Source organism: Natator depressus, chromosome 19, assembly GCF_965152275.1.
Source record: "Natator depressus isolate rNatDep1 chromosome 19, rNatDep2.hap1, whole genome shotgun sequence".
Lineage (NCBI taxonomy): Eukaryota > Metazoa > Chordata > Testudines > Cheloniidae > Natator > Natator depressus.
In genome coordinates this window covers 10,529,094-10,551,973 of record NC_134252.1, presented here as the reverse complement: position 1 = coordinate 10,551,973, position 22,880 = coordinate 10,529,094, and the positions used below count along the sequence as shown (strand labels likewise).

At 47.9% G+C, this 22,880-nt stretch overlaps 1 protein-coding gene across 3 annotated transcripts in view; it reads right to left on the bottom strand.

The window, feature by feature from the left end:
* Positions 1-22,880, bottom strand: part of WDTC1 (WD and tetratricopeptide repeats 1) — a 67,312-nt gene that overhangs the window by 5,393 nt on the left and 39,039 nt on the right. For all 3 annotated transcript variants that reach the window (XM_074934226.1, XM_074934225.1, XM_074934227.1), the window contains 7 exons: positions 21,964-22,199; positions 20,952-21,120; positions 20,024-20,216; positions 17,892-18,064; positions 1,896-1,980; positions 1,325-1,356; positions 481-577 (listed from right to left, as the gene is read on the bottom strand). In XM_074934226.1, coding sequence (XP_074790327.1) covers positions 481-577; positions 1,325-1,356; positions 1,896-1,980; positions 17,892-18,064; positions 20,024-20,216; positions 20,952-21,120; positions 21,964-22,199 — 985 coding nt within the window. The remainder of the gene's footprint in view (positions 1-480; positions 578-1,324; positions 1,357-1,895; positions 1,981-17,891; positions 18,065-20,023; positions 20,217-20,951; positions 21,121-21,963; positions 22,200-22,880) is intronic.

Below are 22,880 nucleotides of genomic sequence, written 5' to 3'. Positions count from 1 at the left end.
TTCTAATAGAACTCAACAGGACCCCAATCCCACTGGTGCTTTTGGATGCTAGTTCAGAACAAACTGCTGAGAGGGTATATTCCCCAGGGCTAACTCCCAGGAATATACCCAGTATAGCAGTAAGTAAGTAGCAGGATTCTGATTCCATATTACCTTAGAGATGGAGGACCAGTGCAAGAACATAAGCCTTTCACGAGGCAAGTGTGAAGATGCAGAGACATGAGGATAGAGCATGACACAGAAAACAGTCAAGAACTGGCTTTGATCACATAGCTCTTATCAACTGCTTCATAAAAAGGGATCAGCCCATCAAGAAATTTCATTTCACAGATGGGAGAAGAGCAAGAAACATTACAAGATCTGTCCAAGCTCTATAAGAGAAGCATTTTGTTAAGAAAAAAAAATACAGGATTTTCCTTGTTTCACTGCACCTGGTTAAATCAAGACTAGCCTATATGCAGGCAGGGCTGCAAGTCTTACCATTCGGTGCTTGTACTCCTCAGAGGCATCATGCACAGCCGTATCCCAAGCATTGGGACTGCTGGAGTACACTTTGTTTGGATCCAGTTTCCAGTACCTGACAAGGAAGACACAAGAACCCCTAGTTTAATCACTACACCTTCTGTTCTTTCAGTTTCCTTTCCTTCCCCATTAGGGGGCTATTTAAAGCAGGAGTCAGCAGACAAACCCTCAGTCATTCATTAATGAGGCTCAGTGAACTCAAGGAACTGCATTGTTCTAGAGAGGTGCATGTGATAAGAGGGCATCAGGAGAACCCCGCCCCCCACCTCCAACCTAAAGCAGTTACACCTCAGCTAGCAAGGGATTATTGTACATGTGGAACAAATTAGGTTCTGAACTCCAGTTTTCATGTGGAATTTAAAACCCTAATTCCATCCACATACTTGTTTATTTGAATAAAGTCCAAAAATCAGGAGCTGATTTGCATCATGGCAAATAAAAACATCAAAACCAAGACGGGAATATTAACTGTTTATCACTCAGTTTTTGATATCATTTACTTTCAGCAACTGATTGCCACAAATTCTACTTTAATATAAAGTCTTAACCGCTGTAATAGTCATGTAAATATTGACTCTCTCATTATTTTAATACCATAACTTTGCAGTCATGCGTCTAATCAGATTTAATTTAATGTTCTCTCTTGGGATGCACAGATACACTAGCTGCCCCTTTGAATTAGGGCCTTTGATCTCTGAGAATGTTACCTATATTACTACATATTTATGTTGGTTTCAGTTAATTAAGGACATTTCCATGTGAATTTGTTAAAAGTTTAATAAAAAGAAACAGCAGCACTTACTTCACCGGCTTCCCAAACGCCATGTTGTCTTCCTACAGAAAGGAGAAAGATCTCTCAGGAGAATACAGACCACACAAAATTCAATACATGCATCTTCTCCTAGCCCCCTCAATCTCTAAGTTACACTAATATTGGACCCCTGATTTTGACCCAAAAATGGCAATATTCACCTGTATTGTGGGATACAGGAGACTAACCCTTGTCACTGGAATCTAATGCTTCTCTTGAGGTACAAGAGGTCAAAAGACACCCTTCCCTTATTGCTCAATAAAACAAATTAGCCCATCCTTGATGGCAGTAACCAGCTTATCTGCACTGGCCAGCCCCTCAACACAAAGGTGACTAACATGGCTGTATCTGCCCTGAATCCAATACAGGGTTAGCCAGTGGAAAAAATTAAACACACAGCAGTTCTCTGCTCTTCAGGGATTTATGCAGCAATTATTTCAAGCTTTCATTTCACTTTGGAAATGTGAAACATCAAGAGAACCGTTCACAAGCATTTGAGGAGGGTGGGCACCAGGCCAACTTCAAGTTCCTCATTTATCAACCAGAACCATCATCTACTTACGGAGACGTAGTAAGGGCCCGCAAAGTCCCGAATGACTCCAGCTGACGTACAGATACCCATGTGGCCGATGATAGGGAAGAGCCATCTACCAAGATAACAAATGAAATGTCGGAGTCAAATGTCTCATCCTGATCACACACTCCGTCAGGAGATTGCTAGAATGGCTACATCAGGGGTTCTCAAACTGGGGGTCGGGACCCCTCAGGGGGTCGCAAGTTTATTACATGGGGGGTTGCGAGCTGTCAGCCTCCACCCCAAACCCTGCTTTGCCTCCAGCATTTATAATGGTGTTAAATATATTAAAAAGTGTATTTAATTTATAAGGGGCGGGGGGGTCGCACTCAGAGGCTTGCTGTGTGAGAGGGGTCACCAGTACAAAAGTTTGAGAATCACTGGGCTACACAATGAACTGTGTGGGACAAAACAGACAGACAGAGCAAGCAAGTTAGATGTAGGTGCTGGAGGTGAGGAGGGAAGAGACGTGACAGCTAGTAAAGCAGAGCTGAGCACAAATTGGCAGAGGCTAGGTCACACAGATACACACATACAGGTAGGAGAATATAAAAGCAGATAATGTCCAAACCCACACCACCCGGACAAGCAATTCCACAAATTTAGGTTTCTTTGCATTGGCACCAAGACTTTAAGCTTTTAATATGATTAACTGTAGTTATTACAAAGACAGGAGTCTCACGGCCTGATGCTGCTCTCAAAATACACCACTGTGCAAGCCATCTGAGACCAGGAAGGAAGGAGCACTTCAATCTTTATCTGAAGCAACCCTATTTTAGTTTTTCCTGGGTAAATGCACTGGCTCTAGAAGGAAGCTCTCTTGAAGACAAACTAAATCTCGTAAGTTATCAATGAAAAAAATTATTAGGTCATCTAACCCATCTTTATACCAATACTTACAATACTTCAATACCACCACCACCTAAGAGCCCTAGTCACGGACCAGGTCTCCACAATGCTAGGCACTGTACAAACACAGAACAAAAAGACGGCCCCTGCCCCAAGGGGCTTACAATCTAAGTTTGGGACAAGAGACACCAGGGCTGTTTTTCATTGAAAACTTGTTGCGTCTCCCCCAGACAATGGGCTCCCACCACTAGGAAGAATATTTCCTAGCCTAAATGGTCCTGTTTTTCCAAAGGTTTCTTGACATCAGTTTATATTTTTATTTAATTATCTTGTGCTATCCTAAAATCTTCTCCTCCTCCTCGATATTTACAGCCTTCAGGAACTAGCAGAGTTACGTCCCCACACCCTAAGGCTATGTCTACGCTACAAGTGCTACAGCGGCATGGCAGCAGCGCTGCAGCGTAGACACTTCCTACATCAACGGAAGGGGTTTTTTCGTTGTAATTAATCCACCACTCCACAAGGTAGGAGATCTAGCTGCGTCTATGCCAGAGGTTAGGTTGACCTAACCATAGCATTCAGGGTGCAATTACTTTCATAGTCCTGAGCGACTGTTGCTAGGTTGATCTAATTTTCAAGTGTTGACCAGGCCTTAGTTGTTGTTTAGCGCTAAATATTTATAGGCTGGGCTAAGCCAATCTCCCCAACCCCCTAATGACTTTTATTTACTTTTCACCATTTACACTATTTATTCTTTGCATTTCACTATCTTGAACAATGAAAACAAACCAGACAGTTTCACTTTTACATAGGGGGAGTTTTATAGTCAATTTCATTTTTTGATTGCCAGGATGCTGTTGGGTCTGAAGTTCTAAACATTACAGAAGACATGTCTACATTAAAAAGATTACCTAGTTTTTAAACTCTAAATTCAGATATTGGGATTGAATGGCCCATGTGACTGGGAAGAGAGGAGGAAAATTTGATAATTGTGCCAAACAACAAGAAATTTCACAGCATCACAACCATCTCATGAGATTTCTGATGATTCTGCAGGAAGTTGTCAATACTGACATGGGAGGGGAAATCCAGAAGAAAAGAAAAGATATCCAGTGGTCTGTTAAAAGGCTACATGTCTTACTCCTTAATCAGCTAATTAAAAAGCTGAAAAGATTTTTTCTTCACTTTTATTTTTTAAACAGTACTTTGGGATGAGATGAAGTCTGGAATGTTTAAGCAGCTGAAAACAGGAGTTACAATGAAAGTTGGTCTGCAACCTTAGAGCATTCATTAACATGAAAGCTGTAATATGGTTTTTCTTCTCCACCAGAGGTTGAAGGGTTATCATTCAGATTTCTGGTACACTGCATAAAATATCTTTTCTCCCCGTCTCAGCTCTGCTACAACTAGTCCCTTGCCACTAAAAGAACTAGCAAACAAAACAAAATAATTTCATTATGGCTTTGGATATTTCAGTCAGATTGCAGCAAAAGGTTATATTGCTTCCAAATGCCTCTTTCTAGTGTGCTGATTTTGCATGTACTTGTTTGGTCAGTCACTAGGGATGGCTGTGTTGGGGTTGTTTCCCCCAACTGCATGAAAGAAAATTGGAAAAGGCATGCCAAAAATAACCCAGCCATCATTATAAAGGAATTATAAATATTTTTTTCCTCAAATTGTTTCAAACTATTTAATAAATCCACATGCTGCTACACTGGGCATATCTAAAGCCAACTGTAAACATTCATGCAGCTGCTCAGAAGCAGCCTTGACAAGAGACCATGCCTTCTTATAGAAAAATCTGAGAAGTCATGAGGTTTGCACTCGACAAACGCACATGTTATATGGTCTTAGCGAGGAGAAAAGCCACAGAGAAAGTAGTGATTGTGAGTCGGCTCCTGGCTGCCCTAGTGATCATCCATGCTCATTGTAGTGGGAAACCTATTAGATTTGAAGCAGAGGAGAGGCAAGGGGGGGGGGGGGGAAGAGAACCTTCATGGTTCCTAATTGTACCCCCAGGATCCACCATTTCTACTCCCTGAACCAGAGCCATGCTTCACAGCTACGATATGTATTTAGGATAACTAGCCAGGACTCTCTGTAGGCTCATCAAGCTACTCCCTGTCACGCAGGCTCTCCTGTGACCATCCACACCCTGACCCTGGGGCTGTACGCACTGCCTCTGCAGCACTGACCGTTCTGGCAGGGCTAGGGAGCTAGACACTGAACATTCAAACCCAGGTCTCCACACAATGGAGCACCATGGCTTTTAGACGATGGCGCTGGTACCTCAGCTAACATTTTTACTACACGTTTCAGAGGGGTAGCCGTGTTAGTCTGTAGCAGCAAAAACAACCCGGAGTCCTTGTGGCACCTTAAGAGACGAACAAATTTATTTGGGCATAAACTTTCGTGGGCTAAAACCCACAGCCGATGAAGAGGGCTTTAGCCCACGAAAACTTATGCCCCAATAAATTTGTTCTTCTCTAAGGGGCCACAAGGACGCCTCGTTTTTACGACACATTTTGTTCAGCAAAATTTGAAGAGTTTCCCTAGGCCACGGTGTTTTATTTTTGGTTGGTTGGTACCACCCAAGGTAGGGATTTAAAGAGCGATGGTTAGGCCACTATCCCCCACCACAAAGATCCCTGTCCGGCGGGAAGAGGGCCTCTTGTCAGGCGAGCTCACGTCGCTTGGAATGGAGCTAAGCCCCCCCGGCCCGGGACAGGAAGCCCAGGCTCTCCGGGGCTCAGGAAGGTGCAGGGCAGGGCGGCTCACGAGGCTCAACGGGGAGCCGCATCCAGCAGCCCGCGGAGAGAAGCGCCCGGGGCCGGCTCCGAGGGCACTGCCCAGGCTAAGCTGCCCCGGAAGCGTGACTGGGGCGGGGGCGCCCCTTGGCCCAGTTACCGCGAAGGGGTTGGCGGCCGCCCAACGCCTAACGTGGGGCCGGGGGGCGGCGCCCAAAGCAGCCCGGGGACAGGGCAGAGCCGGACACACGCAGCCAGGCCCCGCGGGCGGCAGCCGAGACCCCGAGCGGGGCCCTGGCCACCCGGAGCCGCCCCGCGGCGCACTCACGTCAGCACGGGGATGGGCGTCCACACCACGCAGTAGGGGAAGCGGCCCCGCTCGGGCTCCAGCCCGGCCCCCGGGCCGCCATTAAACTGCTTCATCTTCCCCCCCGCGGCCTCCGCTTCCGCCATCGCCGGGGAGCGCGTCACTTCCTGGAGACCGCGGGCGCTTCCGGGGCCGTCCGGTAACTAGGGAGAGCGGGGCCTGCGCGCCATCCTCTGCCTAGGCCTTCCCTGTGCCCTTTGGTCTCATAACCCGGCCCCCCCCCCCCCACACCAGCCACCCTGCCCCCTATGTCCCGCCCCCCCCCAGCCACCCTGCCCCCTATATCCCGCCTCCACCCAGCCACCTATACACGGCCCCCCCAGCCACCCTGCCCCCTATATCCCGCCCAGCCTCCCATACACCCCCCCCCCCAGCCACCCTGCCCCCATATCCCGCTCCGCCCAGCCTCCCATACACGGCCCCCCCCACCCCCAGGATCTCCTACCCTTAGCTCCCCCTACAGCCCCCAGCCCCCCCCATAGGGCCCTGCCCCAGAACTGGAGCTGGGCCCCAAGGTGCACATAGGGCCACAGATCCCACCCCTCCTTGGGGTGGGGGAAGCACTGTGTCATCTACATACCTTTGGAGATATGGGCCTGCTTCCTGCCTAAACCCCTTTGAGGACGGGGGTCAGGCCCATGCGTTTCCTCCAGCCCCTCCTGCAGCAGGAGATTGGAGATTGCAACCTCCAGAGCGAGACTTGTCCACACAGGTGTCGGAGGTGCTGATTCAAGCCCCTCGCTCCTGGCAGGCCACCTCTTCTAGGTTATGTCAGCCCGAAAGCTGGTGCCTGCCAGTGGCGTCTCATCCGCATTGAATCTTGCATCTTTTCAGTGTCACATTTCCACTGCTGGGTGTGACAAGATATTTATATGAACCAGCCACGCAATGAGCCTGAACCAAAACTCCAGATCCAAATGTTCCCAAGACTCTCTACCAGCTCAGATTTAAATCTGAGTTTTGGGACTAAGCCCTGCTCTAGCTGGACTGAACCATACCTGCCTTTCAACGGACAGGGACTTCGCTATTTTCCATACCTCTCTTCACCACTGCTCTGTGGAGAGTCTAGAATAAATAATGAAAAAACAGCCATAAGGATTGTGTGTCATTAAAGGGGTAGTCCTTTAAAGGGTGGCCTAGTCCTCAAAAAACACAGCCTTATGTTCTTAAAAGCAAATCTTTCCCCTACACCTACAAGGTGGTGCAATATTTCTTTGACAGATTTAAGTGCTGATTCCTTCTGGAAAGGAAATGCTATAAATTCATATGAATTGGGAGCTACATCAAAGGCCCTGGCTGGATGCCCAAAAAGGGGAATTTCTTCATTTCCTAACAAAGCACTACCTACAACAGCTTGTGTCTAATGATGCCAAACTGAAGCAGCAGGAATAGCTATGTATTGTTCATTAGAGCTGCCCCTGAGGGATCCTCTCTTTCTTTCTCCTGATAGAAAGTCTGCATCACTGATGTTTCATTTGCATTGTGACAGGCCCACGGATGGCTGCAGCACTCCCCATTTGGAGCTGGTACAAGCTGTCCCCTCTGCAGGAATGACAGATTTCTCTGCTTTGCCTTCTCTTTGCAAGTCTCGTCCAAGGTTTCAGAATCCTTCGTTTCTGGGACATGCTGAGAATTTATTCATCCATTGTTGCAGGAGATTTGGTGGTACTTTTTTTTATGCCACTATCACAGTAGTGCTTTTTGTTCCCCCAGAATAGGGTGTTGTGTTCTCAGTTGCTGGGAGACCCATAAATCAAGGCAATGAGACTTGACAGTGATGGATGACCATAACCTTTACTGATCATGTCTGTATCACATGGGTATCCACTCAGCAGCACTGGCTAAACTCCAGCAAACCTAACCCTCTTTTGCATGTACTAGGCTCAGTGTAGACTCTAGGAATGGTTAGCTGGATCTTTTCTTTACTGTTCCAAAGTCCTGGATGGGAATCTGTAAGGAAAACTTGAGGACATTTATATTAGGTACAAAAGTTAAAAGAAATTAGGACAGATGGGAGAACGTGTAGGGACAACAGCAGCACACCTGAAGGAGGATGGAAATAGGTAACCATCAATCAAGAAGAGAACAGAAAATCAGGTAAAATACAAGAATAATTGTGGGAAGAAACAACACATCCCTGGCCCTTCCATTGTGAATCTGAGCCAAGGATCCCCAAGTATTTTATAAATATTAACTAATCAAGTTTCAGACACATTTCTCTGAGGTACGGTAGGGATTGGTACTGTGTTTAGAGTAATAGTTACAAATCCAGAATCAAATTAGAAAAATAACTCCTTTATTAGGAAGTTGAATTCAACTACATGAGGAAGCTGAAAAAGAAATTTATTTATTCTCAAGTTCCAACCCCACAACATTCTCAGCAGGATACTGAGGGGTAACTTGCTGTACTAGTTAGAAAATGGGTTAATTACCTTGTCCAAACCACTCTCATTGGCTCACTGTATCCTGAGAGCAGGACATTTTATCCTAGCTCCTACCAAAAGCTGATGAGTTACCTGGATGAGCGTCACATACAGCACATTCCTCTGTGTACCCCTATTATACTTCTAGAAGTCCTTGGTTCCTCCTTACACCAAGATCTGTGACTATTTCCCTTCAAGGTTAGAAGATTGCTGTGGCAGGGTGCTGGTATTACAGCTCATGGGAGCAATGAGTAATGTTTAAAGTGTTGCAGAGTTAGAAGCCAGCTGGTGGAGCTCTGCTAGTAAAAGTCTTGGACTAGTTCCTATGCCTGTATGTCTGGCTTCATTCTGCACAGGGGCTCTTTAAAACACCAAGGGGTTGCAGTGCAATCCAAAGCACTGCATTAATACAAGGGTTGTTTTGGGGGATGCAGTTTGTTATTAAGAAAGGTTGAGTGTTATTCCCAATAGCTAGCAGAGTGTAAATTCATAGACCATGGGGCTCATTCTCAAGTAGGAGATCATGTCCTTCATAGTTGATTTTCCCATTTCAGCTCCATGCCTCTGTTTCTGCTGTGGCCTACACATCTCACTGTTAAACTGAGTTAGTGGGGCCGTTCCTGCCTTAAAGTTAACTGCATTATCTAGAGATTTTTTTGGGGAGAGAAATAGCTGGAGAATATAATGTAAGAGAGGAAGGGGTGTTTATATGTTTTAAATGTATTTCAGGCTGGTGAAAAAAGTTCCAGTTTGAAAACCTTGGCAACTGAGATCCTCTAGCCACAGAGCACATGCAGTATAAAGACCAGCACTGCATGCTTCCCCTTTGCTCCATCAGGTTTGATTAAGGGTTTGCCTTGACTAGGATTTAAAGATGTGTTGGGGGAAGATGTCAGCTAACACATTCTGAGAGTCTAGTGTAAACAAGGCACTGTACATTTTGTGCTAATCAGTCCACAGGGACTGAGGGTGCAACTCAACAAGCTTAGCATGTCAGTCTACATTGCCTTACCTACACTAAAAACTGTTAGAAGATGGTAGTTAGCACATTAGCGAACATCCTACCTTGAATGCTGGACTAAACAATGCCTTAGAACAACTACCCTTAGTTAAGAGAGCTACACTCAGTCTATCCAGCTCATTCACTCCTGGATATCTCTACTAATGTTTCCCATAAGGAAGCCAACCGTCACAAGGGCATTTTTGATGTGGAGACTGATCTAGTATGAACTGGGTCAACACCCATCAATCCATTTCCCAGACAACAGAGAAGCCTTCGGATTGTAATACCCTTCTTCCATGCCAGGCTTCAATCTGGTAACATGGAGGTAAATGTTGAGATATTCCATTACCAAACCTCATGAAGAAAAATCAAAGGGAGAGTGTTCCTGCCCTAATAAATCTCCCCTACCAGCAAGCAAGGCCAGGCTTGTTTCATGCAGTTTGTATGGTCACATCTAGGATAGACAATAAAACACAAAACCCTTGAGTGTTTGATTAAAAGACTTTGCTTTGTTCTAGACCACCCAGAAAAGTTAAAGGATGAATAGTCATTGGCTGCAGCACTTAGCAAGAGCGTGAGGGGATGCTGTTAAGATTTGCACATTGTCCTCTGCTCTGGCACCACTGCCCACGTGAGCTAGTACCCCCATTTCATATTAGTCAACAGGGTGGTTGTTAGTTTTGATAGAGGCTGCCAGCTGCACAGTACTGAGGCCTAGGCCGCTGAAAGGACCTCAAGAAGTCATCAAATCCAGACCCCTGTGCTGAGGCCAGGACCAAGACCACCCCAGCAGGAGTTTGTCCAAGCTGCTGAAACCTCCAGTGATGGGGATTCCACAACTCCACTTGGAAGCCTATGCCAGACTTAACGATCTTTAGAGTTAGGAAAAACAATTCTAATAGCTAACCTAACTCTCCCTTGCCGCACCTTAAGCTCATTACTTCTTGTCCTGCCTTCGGTGGGAATGGGGAACAATGACAGGACCACTTCTAGCGATAAAGAGTTTCGTCCTCAGACAATCTGGACTTTTTGGCTCCCTGCTGAGCATGCCAACAACGAGCCCTCTCTTGCAGTGGTGTGGATCAAGCTGTCAGAGAAAGTAGGAACCCGATTGTCCTGGGGCAGGATTTGAACTGATAACTCAGAGGTACGTTTCAACTCCAGAGTCTCCTTCATTCCGCCCCCCTCCCCCACCACACACACACACACACCCCATATTTCTTTTTTAGACTCTACCGGAGGGGCCCCCCAGGTAGAAATCCATCCATTTGAAGTGCAGGGAGGGGACAGCTGCAGCAATATCAAGCCTTGCCTAGTGACAATTGGTAGATAGGTCAAGCTTTCATTGTTGCCATTCCTCTCCCACGAATCTGCATAGGATAGGAACAGTCAGCGGGCGGAAGTGGTTGCAGTTGGAAAAAGAAGCCGCAAGGAATTTTTCCTTGAATAAAATTAGGATGGGGGAAATAGTTTGAGACACAAAATAGCTGCCAGCATGCTCCATACATCACCATATGGATGGAACATCAGTCATACACAAGAAGCACTGTGATAGCAGCACCATATCCAATTACATTTTCCCCCCTCCCACCTTTGTTCTTATGCTGGTGGGTTTATCCCCAATGACCCTGGTCTCATGTTATTAGGAAATGTTCTGCTGTCTCCTAGGCTAGAATTTACTAGCAGAAATGATCTTTCCACACTTGATTGCAGGCTCATCGCTCACCAGGGGCTCCAAGACCTTTCAGAGAAGAACACATCAGGCCCATCCATTTTGGGAAGAAAGAGCCCCAGGAGTGCATCAGATTGGATTCATCCAAGCAGGTGGCATTTCTTCATAGACAGGACCCAGGCTGCAAGGAATTCAATTGCGTCTCTTGCTTGCTTCCTTTCAAGCACTGGCTAAGATGTTCATAGTAGAGGCTTGAAAGAAGCAGGCATGCAGCCAGCTCTTGTTCATTAAGCAGCCTTCTCTTGAGCCTTGCCTGTTGTGACAGCTGAAGCATTATAGGAGCTGCCAGAAACAAACCACTCAGCAAAAAAAGGCAGCGACGTTGACAAATGAAGCAGCAGCCACACAGGGGCAGCTGATGCCGTGGGCCAGAGGCTGGGGAAACGGTTTGGAATGTCAATTAGGCAAAATTGACAGAGGACACTTGAAAATACTTCCCTTCCCTGTGAAAAGCTATGGTGGGTGGATTTTCTTTTTTTTTTTGGTGGCCTGTGCCTTCTGTAATCTGACAGCCTCTAAGCAGGAGCAGAAATGTCAGATTCTTCTTTCTGGCTGTGGCGATATCAAGCAGGGACACACCCCAAAAAACAAAAATCCAGGCTGCTCCCTCATCCCATCCTTTAACAATGAGGCTTCTCTGGATCAATGCCATTTCAGAGCCACACTTTCCCCTCCCTGCCTCTCACTTAAGTTGGCGCTCACCAATCCATGTGGCAGCTTCTAGGTGTAGCAAGTGTGAAAAGAGTTGTGTTTCCAGTGGAGCCATGATAGAGGAACAATCCCAGGAAGCCAGATGTGGGATCATTCAACTCTCTCATCCACAGCCACCACTGATTAACACAAACACAAAACACAAACACACTGAAGAGCCCACACAGGGCTCTTCATCCCCGTTCTTGGCTGGCACCGGTGTGGTCCAGAGGCAGCCTCTTTTCATGTGGACAGTGAGGACTGTAAGCCAGGCCTGTCCTACTCCTAAGGGGACTAGGGTAGGGACACTGCTTTCAGAAGAGAGGTTTCCCTCAACAGAAAGCAGCTTGCTTTGTAGTGTGCTTCCAATACTTCTTCCCACCTCCCGTTAGAGATGAGACACAGCTTGGACCTGCTGACCAGGTGTCACTGCAGTGCTAAGCCACTAGATTGTAATGTAAATCAAGCAATGAGGCACCACCATTTCGCACGGGGGGGGGGGGCAGTTTTACCTGCATTCATGGCTGAATTCAGCCCAAGAGCTATTCATCACTATTCCCTTCCAGGGGGCTGCAGGGGGCCTACATTTACCTCTTCAGCATTTAGAGACACACAACCTAACCTCTCCCTGTTCTTAATTGCTTCCAACTAGCTCCTTCCATCTTTACCACCACCTCTCTGCCCACAAATTCAGCCCAAGAGCTGATGCAATTATTAAAACACACTAATAAGGGTATAGTTGATAGAGTGTATCTGCTGGTGTGATTAAATGCATGAACTGGAACAACTGCAGGCCAGAAGCCTCCTGCCAGAGTTACTTTCACCTCTGAAGACACTCTGCCAGAGGAGGCTTAACAGCAGAGACGAAAGTAAAGCCCGCATACACCTTTGTGACTGATTCAGAAACACACAAGGCATTTCCTGTGCAGGTCAGTCAGTGAACACTTGGTTCCCTCCTTATTGCAAACTACCCTTTTATACAGCTGGGGAGAAAGCAGCACTGAACGAGCAGTGCGAGGCTGAAGATAAATGGAACAGATTTTTTTGTCTAGTAGCAGGTTGCCAGAGCTCAAGGTTCAAGTTATTTTAATAATCTCACATTGAGTAGAGACTGGTGGTTGACTAACAGCACGGTTCTGGTAGGTTCAACTCTCTGGTCAGCCAGCTGGGAAACCAGACCCTCTCAGAACTTTCTTATGAAGATTAGTATTAAAGAGCTGTCTCCTAACAACCGGCACAAGGTGTGAACAGAAAAAAATGGAAGTCATGGTGTTGGATAGCTATCTCACAGCAGGACTGAGGTGCCTGAACACCCCAAGCACCGGATGCCGCGAAGAACTGAACGCCCACAACGCTGGTAGAAAGTCCTGGATACCACACCTCACCCAGGAACTGGCCCCAGAAAGCTGTAGGATTTGCTCACAAAGTTTAACTTAAGCACTCAGATATTTTCCTGTGGGAGCGTAGTAAGAAAAAGCCTTGTGACAGATTCTTCTTGTCCACAGCAACATCAAAATGGTTTGAATCATTAAACCACACAGGAACATTTATAGCCTGTAAACCAAGACGTACAGAGGAAGCAGCCCTCACATTAGGTGGCGATTCAGAAGTCTGCTGGTGAAGGAAGGCACTCTCCAACCCTTGAGACTATCTACATGCTGCATTCCTAGGACTTTTTCCCCAGGAAAAGTAAGCAGGACAGGATCGCTATCGTAGTAGTAAGGAGGTGAAGTGGCTTTCCTGTATAATCCAGTTGCTGGGTAAGCGGTGGAAGGCAGCAGGGAAGTTTTCAGCCATAATAAACACGATTGCTGCTGCCACTTGGAATGCAACGGAGCTGTCATGGCTTTGTCAAAGCAGAGGTGGATATTACAAGGACGATGACATTTCAGATGGCTCACAACATAAGCACGGGGATTCAGCATGAAACTAGTGGGCCCTTAAGGTGTCAAGAGATTGCTGGCAAGGCCTCTGCTTAGGGCAGTTGACAACGCTCAGCTGGCATTGTCATTCCCAGCCACACTGCACAGAGGGGGTGGCTGCAAAGCAGTGCTGAGAGCAGCAGGTTTAACTTGGTGAGCTCCCCTGAGTTTTAATGGGCTCCACTGAGTCTGCTGGAACATGCTGTTTCTCCCTTTTGGTAATAGCCAACTCCATTATTTAGGGCCCGTGCTTCCACAGCACAGCCGAGGGGGTAGGAGAATAGGTTGCACACAGTCCGAGGGAAACAACATTGCAATTGTCTCTGGAGAGGGCACAGCTCTGGCTCTGTACCCAGGATTAATGCACTAGGAACAAATATTTCTCAAGGTGGCCAGTGTGCTTTTACAGGGTGTTTCCCTCGCCAGAAAGCAAAGCCAGCTCAGTTGCAGTGGAAGGAGTCAGGCAGGCGACCTATAACACCTGGATCAGTTGTGCTCTGCAGTGCTTATTCCTTCAGACACAGGTGACCATTTAAGAAGAGTTCCATGCCTAAGAGGGGCTATTTTACCAATAGGAAGAGTTCCATTTCCTCCCCAGCTGGAAGTAACAGCTCAGTTCCTCCACAATCTTCTTTCCGTGGCCCCACAGGAGGGCCTTCCCCCACATCCTTGAATTAGGCACAGGCCCCAGTGGCCATGGAGCATGTGAGCTCCCCTTTACATGTCTCTTTAGAAGAGATCTCTAGGGAAACTAAACTAATCCCACATCCTTACACAAGGCAATCACACCGGCGGGCTAGTTTGTCTCCTCCACTAAATGCCCTGGGCAGCCAATCTAGTCCAAACCCCAGCCAGGATATTCTTGACAGAACTTCTGGAGATAAGTGTAGGCAGGAGGCTTCTGTTCCCAAGGTCAGACGCATCCCCCACACTGCATGAGAACAACAGCCGCTCCCCCTGCCACTGGGTCAGTCAAAGTCAGTACTCCATCCATGGAGGACTACTGAAAATAGACACCCCCCCCCCACACACACACACTGCACTGAGTTGCAGAAGCCTGTGCACCCTACTAAGTGTATTTAATAGTCATCCCTCCAGTCATCTGATTCTTTCCCCCTCCCAGCCAAGCACGGTCAATGGGGGGGGGGGGGGGAGAGAATAGGGACAGCACAATCCTCTGAACAAATGACACCAAAGAGAACTAGAACAAAGAACTGTTTAATTGCTTAACCCTTTCTCTTCCAGGGACCAGAGAAACAAATATTCTGCTCCTGTTAATGAGGACAGTAAGGCTTGTGTGTTATCTCTACAACTGCAGGGGCAGAGGCTGGGAGACTGTCCTCTAAATATTTAAAAAGCTATGAGCAGTTGTCTTTGCAACATCCAAAGGAATCTTAGGGGCTCTAAGGAGATTCCCACTGCTAAAATACAAAAATAAAGGAGTAATCTCTGTCTATCCTCGGTTAGAAAGAGTTAACCAAAAAAGGGAGGGGCTTCTTTTCAAGGAGAAGGGTAGAAGAAAACAGCAGAGGTAAATAAAGCAACATCTCTTCCCCAGTAGGTTTTTCCTTCACCAATAAATATGGAATTTCTCATTAACAAGCGGTAAAGCAGACAGAATCTGTCCAAAATGAGGGGCTGGGGCCAGAGGGACTCCTCCCTCCAACCCCATTATTATTTCCTTCTTTTTAATCCAAAAAGCAGCCATAAAAAAAAAGCAGCTATCCACTGCAGAGACAGGAAGTCTTGTAGCTTTCACACTGCAGCTGGCAGGTAGGAGAGCTACACTGGCACTCAGAAAAACAGCTGCCATGGCATAAGCTCAATGGAAAGAGAAACCCCAGGAGAGCTTCTGGTTCTGTTCTTTTCAGAGTCTCTAGTCTCAGTAGATTTGAGAGTTAAAAAGGTATTCCAGCAAAAGCTTGCAAAGGAGAGGGAGGAGAAAGAAAGGTGTGTCTATTGGAAAATCTTAGGCAAAAAAACCCAAGCCACTTTAACAAAAAAAAAAAACCCCCAACCCCAAAACAAGTGAGTCATTTTCTGCTGCCACTGGATTTTAAACACTGAGCACCTGGGAATTTTGGCACACTGGTGCGGGGAGTAGCCTGGGCACAACTGTGTGAAGAGTCGCATGTACCATATTGGTGGTATGTTAAAAGGTTAACCAGGCAAGAATGAGAAAGGCATAAGCACCCTCCCCCACCAAGAGATGGCCTGTCCCAGGACAGTCTTGTCTGGATGGAAGAAGATCTGAGGTTACGTTTGCTTGGACTATGAAAACCATCTGTCCTAGTCTCCTGAGGCTCTGAAGAGCACAGGAGCACTCAGTCTTCCCAGGGTGCATCTCTAAGTGACCCAGAGCACATCAGGGCTGAGCCTCACCTGTGTAAGCTGGAGCAGACATTGGCTGCCTTTGTGTCTTAAAGGCAGAGGTGCAGCAGGCAGAGACCATACGGTCCCAGCTAGCTCCCCCTGGACTGCAGCAGGTGGAAGGTTGAGCATTGATTTCTAGGGATCTGCTGAATACTGCAGTGTAGATACTGTACTACGAAGGGATTAGGCCCTGGGACACACCACAGACCTCTTTAGATCATACTTAGCTCACCCTTGCTGTACAGAAAAGCAGGTCGAGTGCGCTGCGGTGGTGGGAGGGAAGACAGTCACATTGATCAGCCAACACCCAGCCAATCCTCCCTTCAATGCGTGGCAGCACACAGCTGCTAGAGAAGGAAGGATGGGCCACTCACCCTTCCACAACAGGTACAGGAAGACCAGGGACTCTGCCATGTGGGGAAACAGCCCTAAGGCAGCATGCCCAGACACACGACCCCCACACTCCTAGGACCAATGTTAGCATATTTATATCCTCAGCAGCAAAAGGTAAAGAGTGCAAGAAAGTAGTAAGATCTCCAGGGGCTCTTTGGTTTTAGTTGATAGTCATAAAAAACACAGTTCTGCTTAGGCTGTAGCACAGTTGTGTAAGATCAATTGTACATTTACTGTTTGGCAAGTGCAAGAAGGGACACAGGGCTGCAAATTACCTGGGAAACAAAAGAGTGGAAATACAGTGCTATGTTCTAAAGATACGAAGCACCAGTCCTGGCTTTGTGGACAGTTAGCAAGGGAAAAGTGGGGAAAGCAAGGACTGCTCCTGAGAGGATCACTAACCCACAGTACCTCCTCTACTTGTTGCACAGGTAGGAGGTCACCATGGCGAGGAGGCAGGGAGACATCGTCTCAGCTGAGGCCAGGAGTGGAGATTGAGTAGTTGACTGCACTAAAATTTCACCTTCTAGAAGCTCCAACTCCAGATGCAATAGTGCATGGCAGTAGTATTCCCAACACCAGGGCATGAGTGCTAGGAAAGGAGAAGGTAAATGGATCTAAAAAGTATTGTGGGTGAAGGAGATGGAAGCTTTGGAAGAGTGCTATTATTAGCCACTTTCCTTGGTAGCTCTGCCCACATTAGTCATCCAAGCCTCATACCCCAGGCCAAGTCTCCTCCCATTACTGCATCTTTACTCTACAGGTTCACAAGCCACACAGAGGAAAATAATGGATATTAAAGCTGGGAAGGCAGTTTGCCCCCTCCAATTGCATGTACTCAATGTCTCCATTTACTCATCAACTAAGGTAGATGCCCAGAGACAAGGATTGGCCATCACCCATTTTTAAAAACACAAACACAGGCCCCTTCAAGGACCATACGGTGAGAGATGGAGACCAGATGAATGCTAGCGAGCTGTTCAGTGGGCCAAAGAGATTTTCCATTATGACCAGTAGCCCCAGACCAGGGACCCAGGGCCGGCAGCAGAGCAGCTAAGTCAAGCTTCAGAGACCAAGATCACTGCAGTAAAGTTATTCCATAATCCCTGCCCTAGATTTACATTTTATTTGGGACGTTAAGAATCCTCTGCAAATGCATGAATGTAGCCAATGCCCCTTCTTCCAGCTGGAGAAGGTCACCAATTTATACTGCTCACAGACAACTCAAAATCCCTGCAGGGACTAAATTCCACTAAAGGCAAATCCCAGACTGCATTGCCATGCTGCTCAGTAGTGTGACGAGGAGGAGGGGGAGAGATGGTGAGAAGGCCGCTCCTGCCCCTGCCAGCTTGTCCTACTCTGTGCATAGTGTGAAACAGTGCAGTCGGAGAAAGTTTAGAACCAAGGAAACTAGGTTCCCCTTCAACAAAACAATTACAGGAAGGACAAGCAGTTCTGCTTTAGCTGGGCCGGCACTGGACTTGCCCCTCTGAGCTGTCTTCATCATCCGAGCCTCCAGCCCCCCCACTGGTCAGTCCTGTGATACGGTAGCCCATGTTCAGCAACATCACCTCCAGGGGGTCTGCGTTCATTCGTCTCTGGTTAGCTTGGGAAGCACCTTCCATGTCTTCCACCACACGCCCATTGAGAGTTTCACTCTGCAAACAAGAAAAGAGACCGCTTTGGGAGGGCAGTCGCATGAGGGGACACCAGAACTGTGTAATTTTTTGCTCACCGGGGAGGGATGTATCATCTCTCCCGCTCCCTTCTGGAGCCTTAAGCTCACAACTTCTGGACTAAAAATTGGGTGAAAGTCATGTCATAGGACACCAGACTAGCGGGCTGGTCCACTCCCTAATGGGTGTATGTTCATGTTACAAGCCCAACAGCATGATGTTACTAGGCATCCTCTAGTCCAGTGGTCTCCAAACTTTTTGGCTCGCACACCCCCAGGATGAAGGGCGAAAGATCTGCCACAGACGCGCCGCCAACGGAAGACCAGCCGCAGGCGGGGAACACCAGCCGTGGACTTGCAGAGCTGCCGCCGAAGGAAAGAAAAACGGCGGAGTGCTGTCCGGTGGCACTCCTGCTGCCATGCACCATCCAATTTGGAGACCACTGCTCTAGTCTGTAGGCCTGTGCTGGGGAAAGATTGTATTAAACTAGGATTTAAGCAGGGGTTGGATACAGTGGCTTAATGACCAAGCCGCTGGCCATCCTTAAAAGAATTCTTTGCCCACCTGCCTGCTGGCTCTCCAACTGGGCTGTGCAAACTGGGGCATCTGAGACTGGGGGAGGAATAGCTCAGTGGTTTGAGCATTGGCCTGCTAAACCCAAGGTTGTGAGTTCAATCCTTGAGGGGGCCATTTAGGGATCTGGGGCAAAAATTGGGGATTGGTCCTGCTGTGAGCAGCAGCTGGACTAGCTGACCTCCTGAGGTCCCTGCCAACCCTGAGGTTCTATGACTCTCTGTTCAGGCAAGATGCACTGGGTGGCACACAGAGTCGCTGTGGGTTTTTTATTTGGGAAGGGGCGGGAAAGAGGAGAAAAGCAAAGGCCGAGGTGCCCATTGTGACAAGTTCCCTAAGTTCCCTCTAAGCTGCGCAGCCACACAGCCGCCTATTAAGCACTGTGCAGGCACTAAGGCTGCAGCCAGGGGCGAGGTGCCCCTCCCCCAGCCCCAACCCAGTCGGGCCCTACCGCAGCCAGGGGAGTGGCGCCCCTTCCCCAGTCCCAACCCAGCTCCAGCCCTGCCGCAGCCAGGGGAGAGATTCTCCTCCCACATGCCGAACCCCTCGACCACACCCCTGCCACATGAATTTTATGTGCACCAATATGGAGGTGATGTGTCACATCACCTCCATATTGACGCACATAACATTCATTCCGCACGTGGGTTGGAAAAAGTAGAGGGAACACTGCAAGTGTCCCCTCCCCTCCTGGGCAATCCCCTGACATCATCCTTCCTTTGGAAGCATTAAGAAAGGAGGCTTGGTTTTTAAAAAAGCCATCTCACGAGTGCTGAAAAAGCAAGGCTTATTTCAGGTCAGGAGAGGTGCACTGGCGAAAAGGAGGCAGGAAACGTTGGCGAGCAGAGCCTGTATTATGCTATGCCTGGTTCTAGTTAGACCTTAGCCCCACTTATGATCAAAGGCATCTTCCCTTTTTCAAGCTTCCCTCCAATACCAGGCCTTCCCCAGCCTCTTGCATGATCAACCATCCCTGGCCTGGCTCAGAAGAGGTTGTCCACAGCCTAACCTAGAGCTCAAAGGATGACATTTGAAAACAAGTGCTTTGGCAAGAAGTTGAAAGTTTGTTCTACCTGGGCATCTTTTTACTACTCTGCTACACACAGATTTACTCTCAGAGTAATACTGACAGCTGCCAGGGTCATCCATCCTTCTGCAAATTGCAACAGGGAGGCAAAAACAGAGTGAGCCAATGGCAAAGCCAGGAACAAAACCCAGAAGTCTCACTCTGAATCCATCCAACTATCCCAGCACCCCGTAATCAGTCTTCATCTTCTGCTTGCATCAGGACAATGGCTTCTGGCCTGGAGTCCTAAAGTCCATCATCCAGGACCCACCTCTTTATAGATGCTCTGCTACTTCTCTTACCTCTGGCCTGGGATTCCAGAGCCGTACAACTGGGTCAATGCCGCTGGTGGCCAGGAAGCAGTAACTCGGGTGGGGCTGGAGACAGTTCACAATAGACTCATCCCCCTGTAGCACCCGCACCAGGTTGGTAGTTTCTTTCTCCCAGATGAAGAAAGACCCGTCGTCTGAGCCGCTGACTATGTACTGTGCATTGCTAGGAAGGGAAGAACAAAGGGCTCTGCTGAGATCACAGGGTTGTTAGAGAAGCCAGCAGTCATGCCTTGAAGGAGAGGGTGGAGGAGGGCTCTGTTCTCTATTACACTGCACACTCAGAGGCGGCGGCTATTCTCATGGGTTTGAGGGATGAAGGCGGGAGCAGGTAAGTCCATTAGGCTGAGAGGTAGGGAAGCCACTGCCTGGTTAGCCTTATTCTCATCAACACACAAAACTAGCTCAGAGAATCAGCTAGTGACAAAACTCTGAGATCCAGCACTTAGGTTTCACCACGCACTTAAAGGCTCATCAGCATCTTTCCCAGCACTGTACCGAGCAGGGAAATCTCACAAAACCAGACGGACCTCCAGATTCAGACAGCACTGTCCCAGCACCTCAAGGAAAGGGACATTTCTAGATAGTGACAAAGGTAGTCTTGTGTGTCATTTCCCTCCATCCTCAGAGCCCACATGGTTAGGCACTAAGTGCTGGAGTACTGAAAGTTGTGATGAACAGTCATCTCTATGCTGACCTACCATTCAACCAGTGATCCATGGAGGAGTGCCACTTCTGCTGTTCCTGCAGTGGTCAAAAAACCCCGCAGACTAGAAGCAACAATATCTTCTCATTGCCACCCATGCTAGGGCTGCACAACATGACATATCCACCGGACAGCAGCACTCTGCTGTTCCGTGCAACTGAAATGCTGCACCTTTACCATGCAAGGTCAATGTACCTGCCAAAGAAGTTGGCCTCCTTGATGTCTGTGGTGGTGTTACAGTGGCCACAGTACCGGAATTTGTAGTCATAGCTGCGTTCCCTCAGCACCATCTCATCATCCGAGATGGAGTCTTTGCGCCCAGTTGCTCGCAGCCGAATTGGCCCGCCCCCTTTCTTGTCTTCAGCTGGAAGGATAAAGAGTACAGAGATATTTTCCTCCTCACACATCACATGCTGGAGCAGAGAATTCTCCAGCAAGTTTAGTTGCGAGAGGTACTCAGCTGCCAGGTCTAGCTGAGAGCGAAGGCCAGTTTATCCAGAGGACAGGTACTTAGAGTACACACTTCCTTCTCACTGTCCCACCTCTGTACCTCAACCCTCTTCTTGCAATACCAATCCTAGAGCCCATGTGCAGCTTAAGACCAAAAGTGATTATGACTCTTCAGTGCAAGTTCAGTCCAATTGGAGGGCAGATGTCCATCTCATAACTACCCCCCTTGGTAGTGGTAGCCTCCAAAAAACAAGGATCAAATAAATCACTGGGGGAGGTTTTCCCTTGAGGTGCCTTCTGGCCAAGAGGTGAAGGATACTGGCAGGAAGCTTGCATTGAAACTGCCCATACTGTACCTGTTCTGTGGCACAAGGACCCTCCTCCAGAGCTGTGAATCCAACACTTTATATAAGCATCAATTCATTGTTTGGGACCCTCCCCCTGCAACCTGTAGTCTCAGGAGCACAAGCTTCAGGAACCTCCCTTTTAAAAGGAAAGGGATAATTTTCAGCAAGAAGGGACAGACCATAAAATACTACGAAATTCAGAACTCTCCGTAAATAACCAAGTAACAGATGCAAGTCACAAGATAGCTGGTGCAGTTATGGAGACAGCTTTCAGCCAGGAGATCAAATAAATCTATGGACAAACTGCATCTCAATGAGCCTCACTTTATAGAAGGGTTGTAATTTACGGAAAGGCTTCCATCCTGGGTTATACCGGAATCCAACCCAAAGGGCTGAGTGTTGGCACCCACCGTTATCACTTTTAGAGAAGAGGGCTGCATTGATGTCTCGGTCCAGTGCATCACAAGCGCTGCTATGCGCCTGTTCTGGGAACTTCCCTTTGAAATCATCCAGACACTCCAGCGCTTCTGCCACATACTTCAGTTCAAAGAGACAGCGGGCCAGGCGGAAGTGGGCTTTCAGGTGGCCTGGGTTCAGGGAGATGGCCTTCAAGCAGTCTCTTAAAGCATCATAGTGATCCCCATCCCTGCAGAGACAAGAACAGACCCTGAAGGGACCTAAATATCCACTACCCTCTTCCAGGGTTTGTGCAACACGAGAGCTTGTCATCTACTTCTCAGCTCTCCCTGTACCCGTGGGCTTCCCATTTGCTCAAGTATCTCCAATAGCACTTCCTTTCTCACAAGAGCTCTCACTTTGTCTCCCAGCTGCTCCTTGTGAGCTCAGCTGACAGAAATGTGTCTCCACGCAGAAGAGAGACCACCTCCTGTTTGAGGACCAGGTCTCTGCCTCCCACCCCAATGTGGCAGCACCACAGTTTCCTGTGCTACTATTTTAAGTCCTACAGATCAAGTCTCATTGCTGAAAGCTAGTCAGTGGTGGGGATCCCCCATCCCCAAAGGAGTAAGTCCCCAGGCCACGCCTGCAGAAGAGAGCCCTAGGGCACAGATACCTTTCCACGAGCAGAGCAGCTCAAGTGTTCCCTCTTGTGGGGAAACAGTGTAGCAGCACATTTCCCTTTCCAATGGCCAAGTTAGATGCTCAGCAGGGGGATATAAAACCATCAGGATTTTACATTCCTGATGGACATTTGTCTCCAAAGTGGCATTCTCCTCCCGCAATTCATGTTCATCCTGAGGTGTTTTGTTCTGTTTTTTTAAAAAGGTCTTCTGTAACCCCGATTGGTACCTATTGATCCAAATCATAA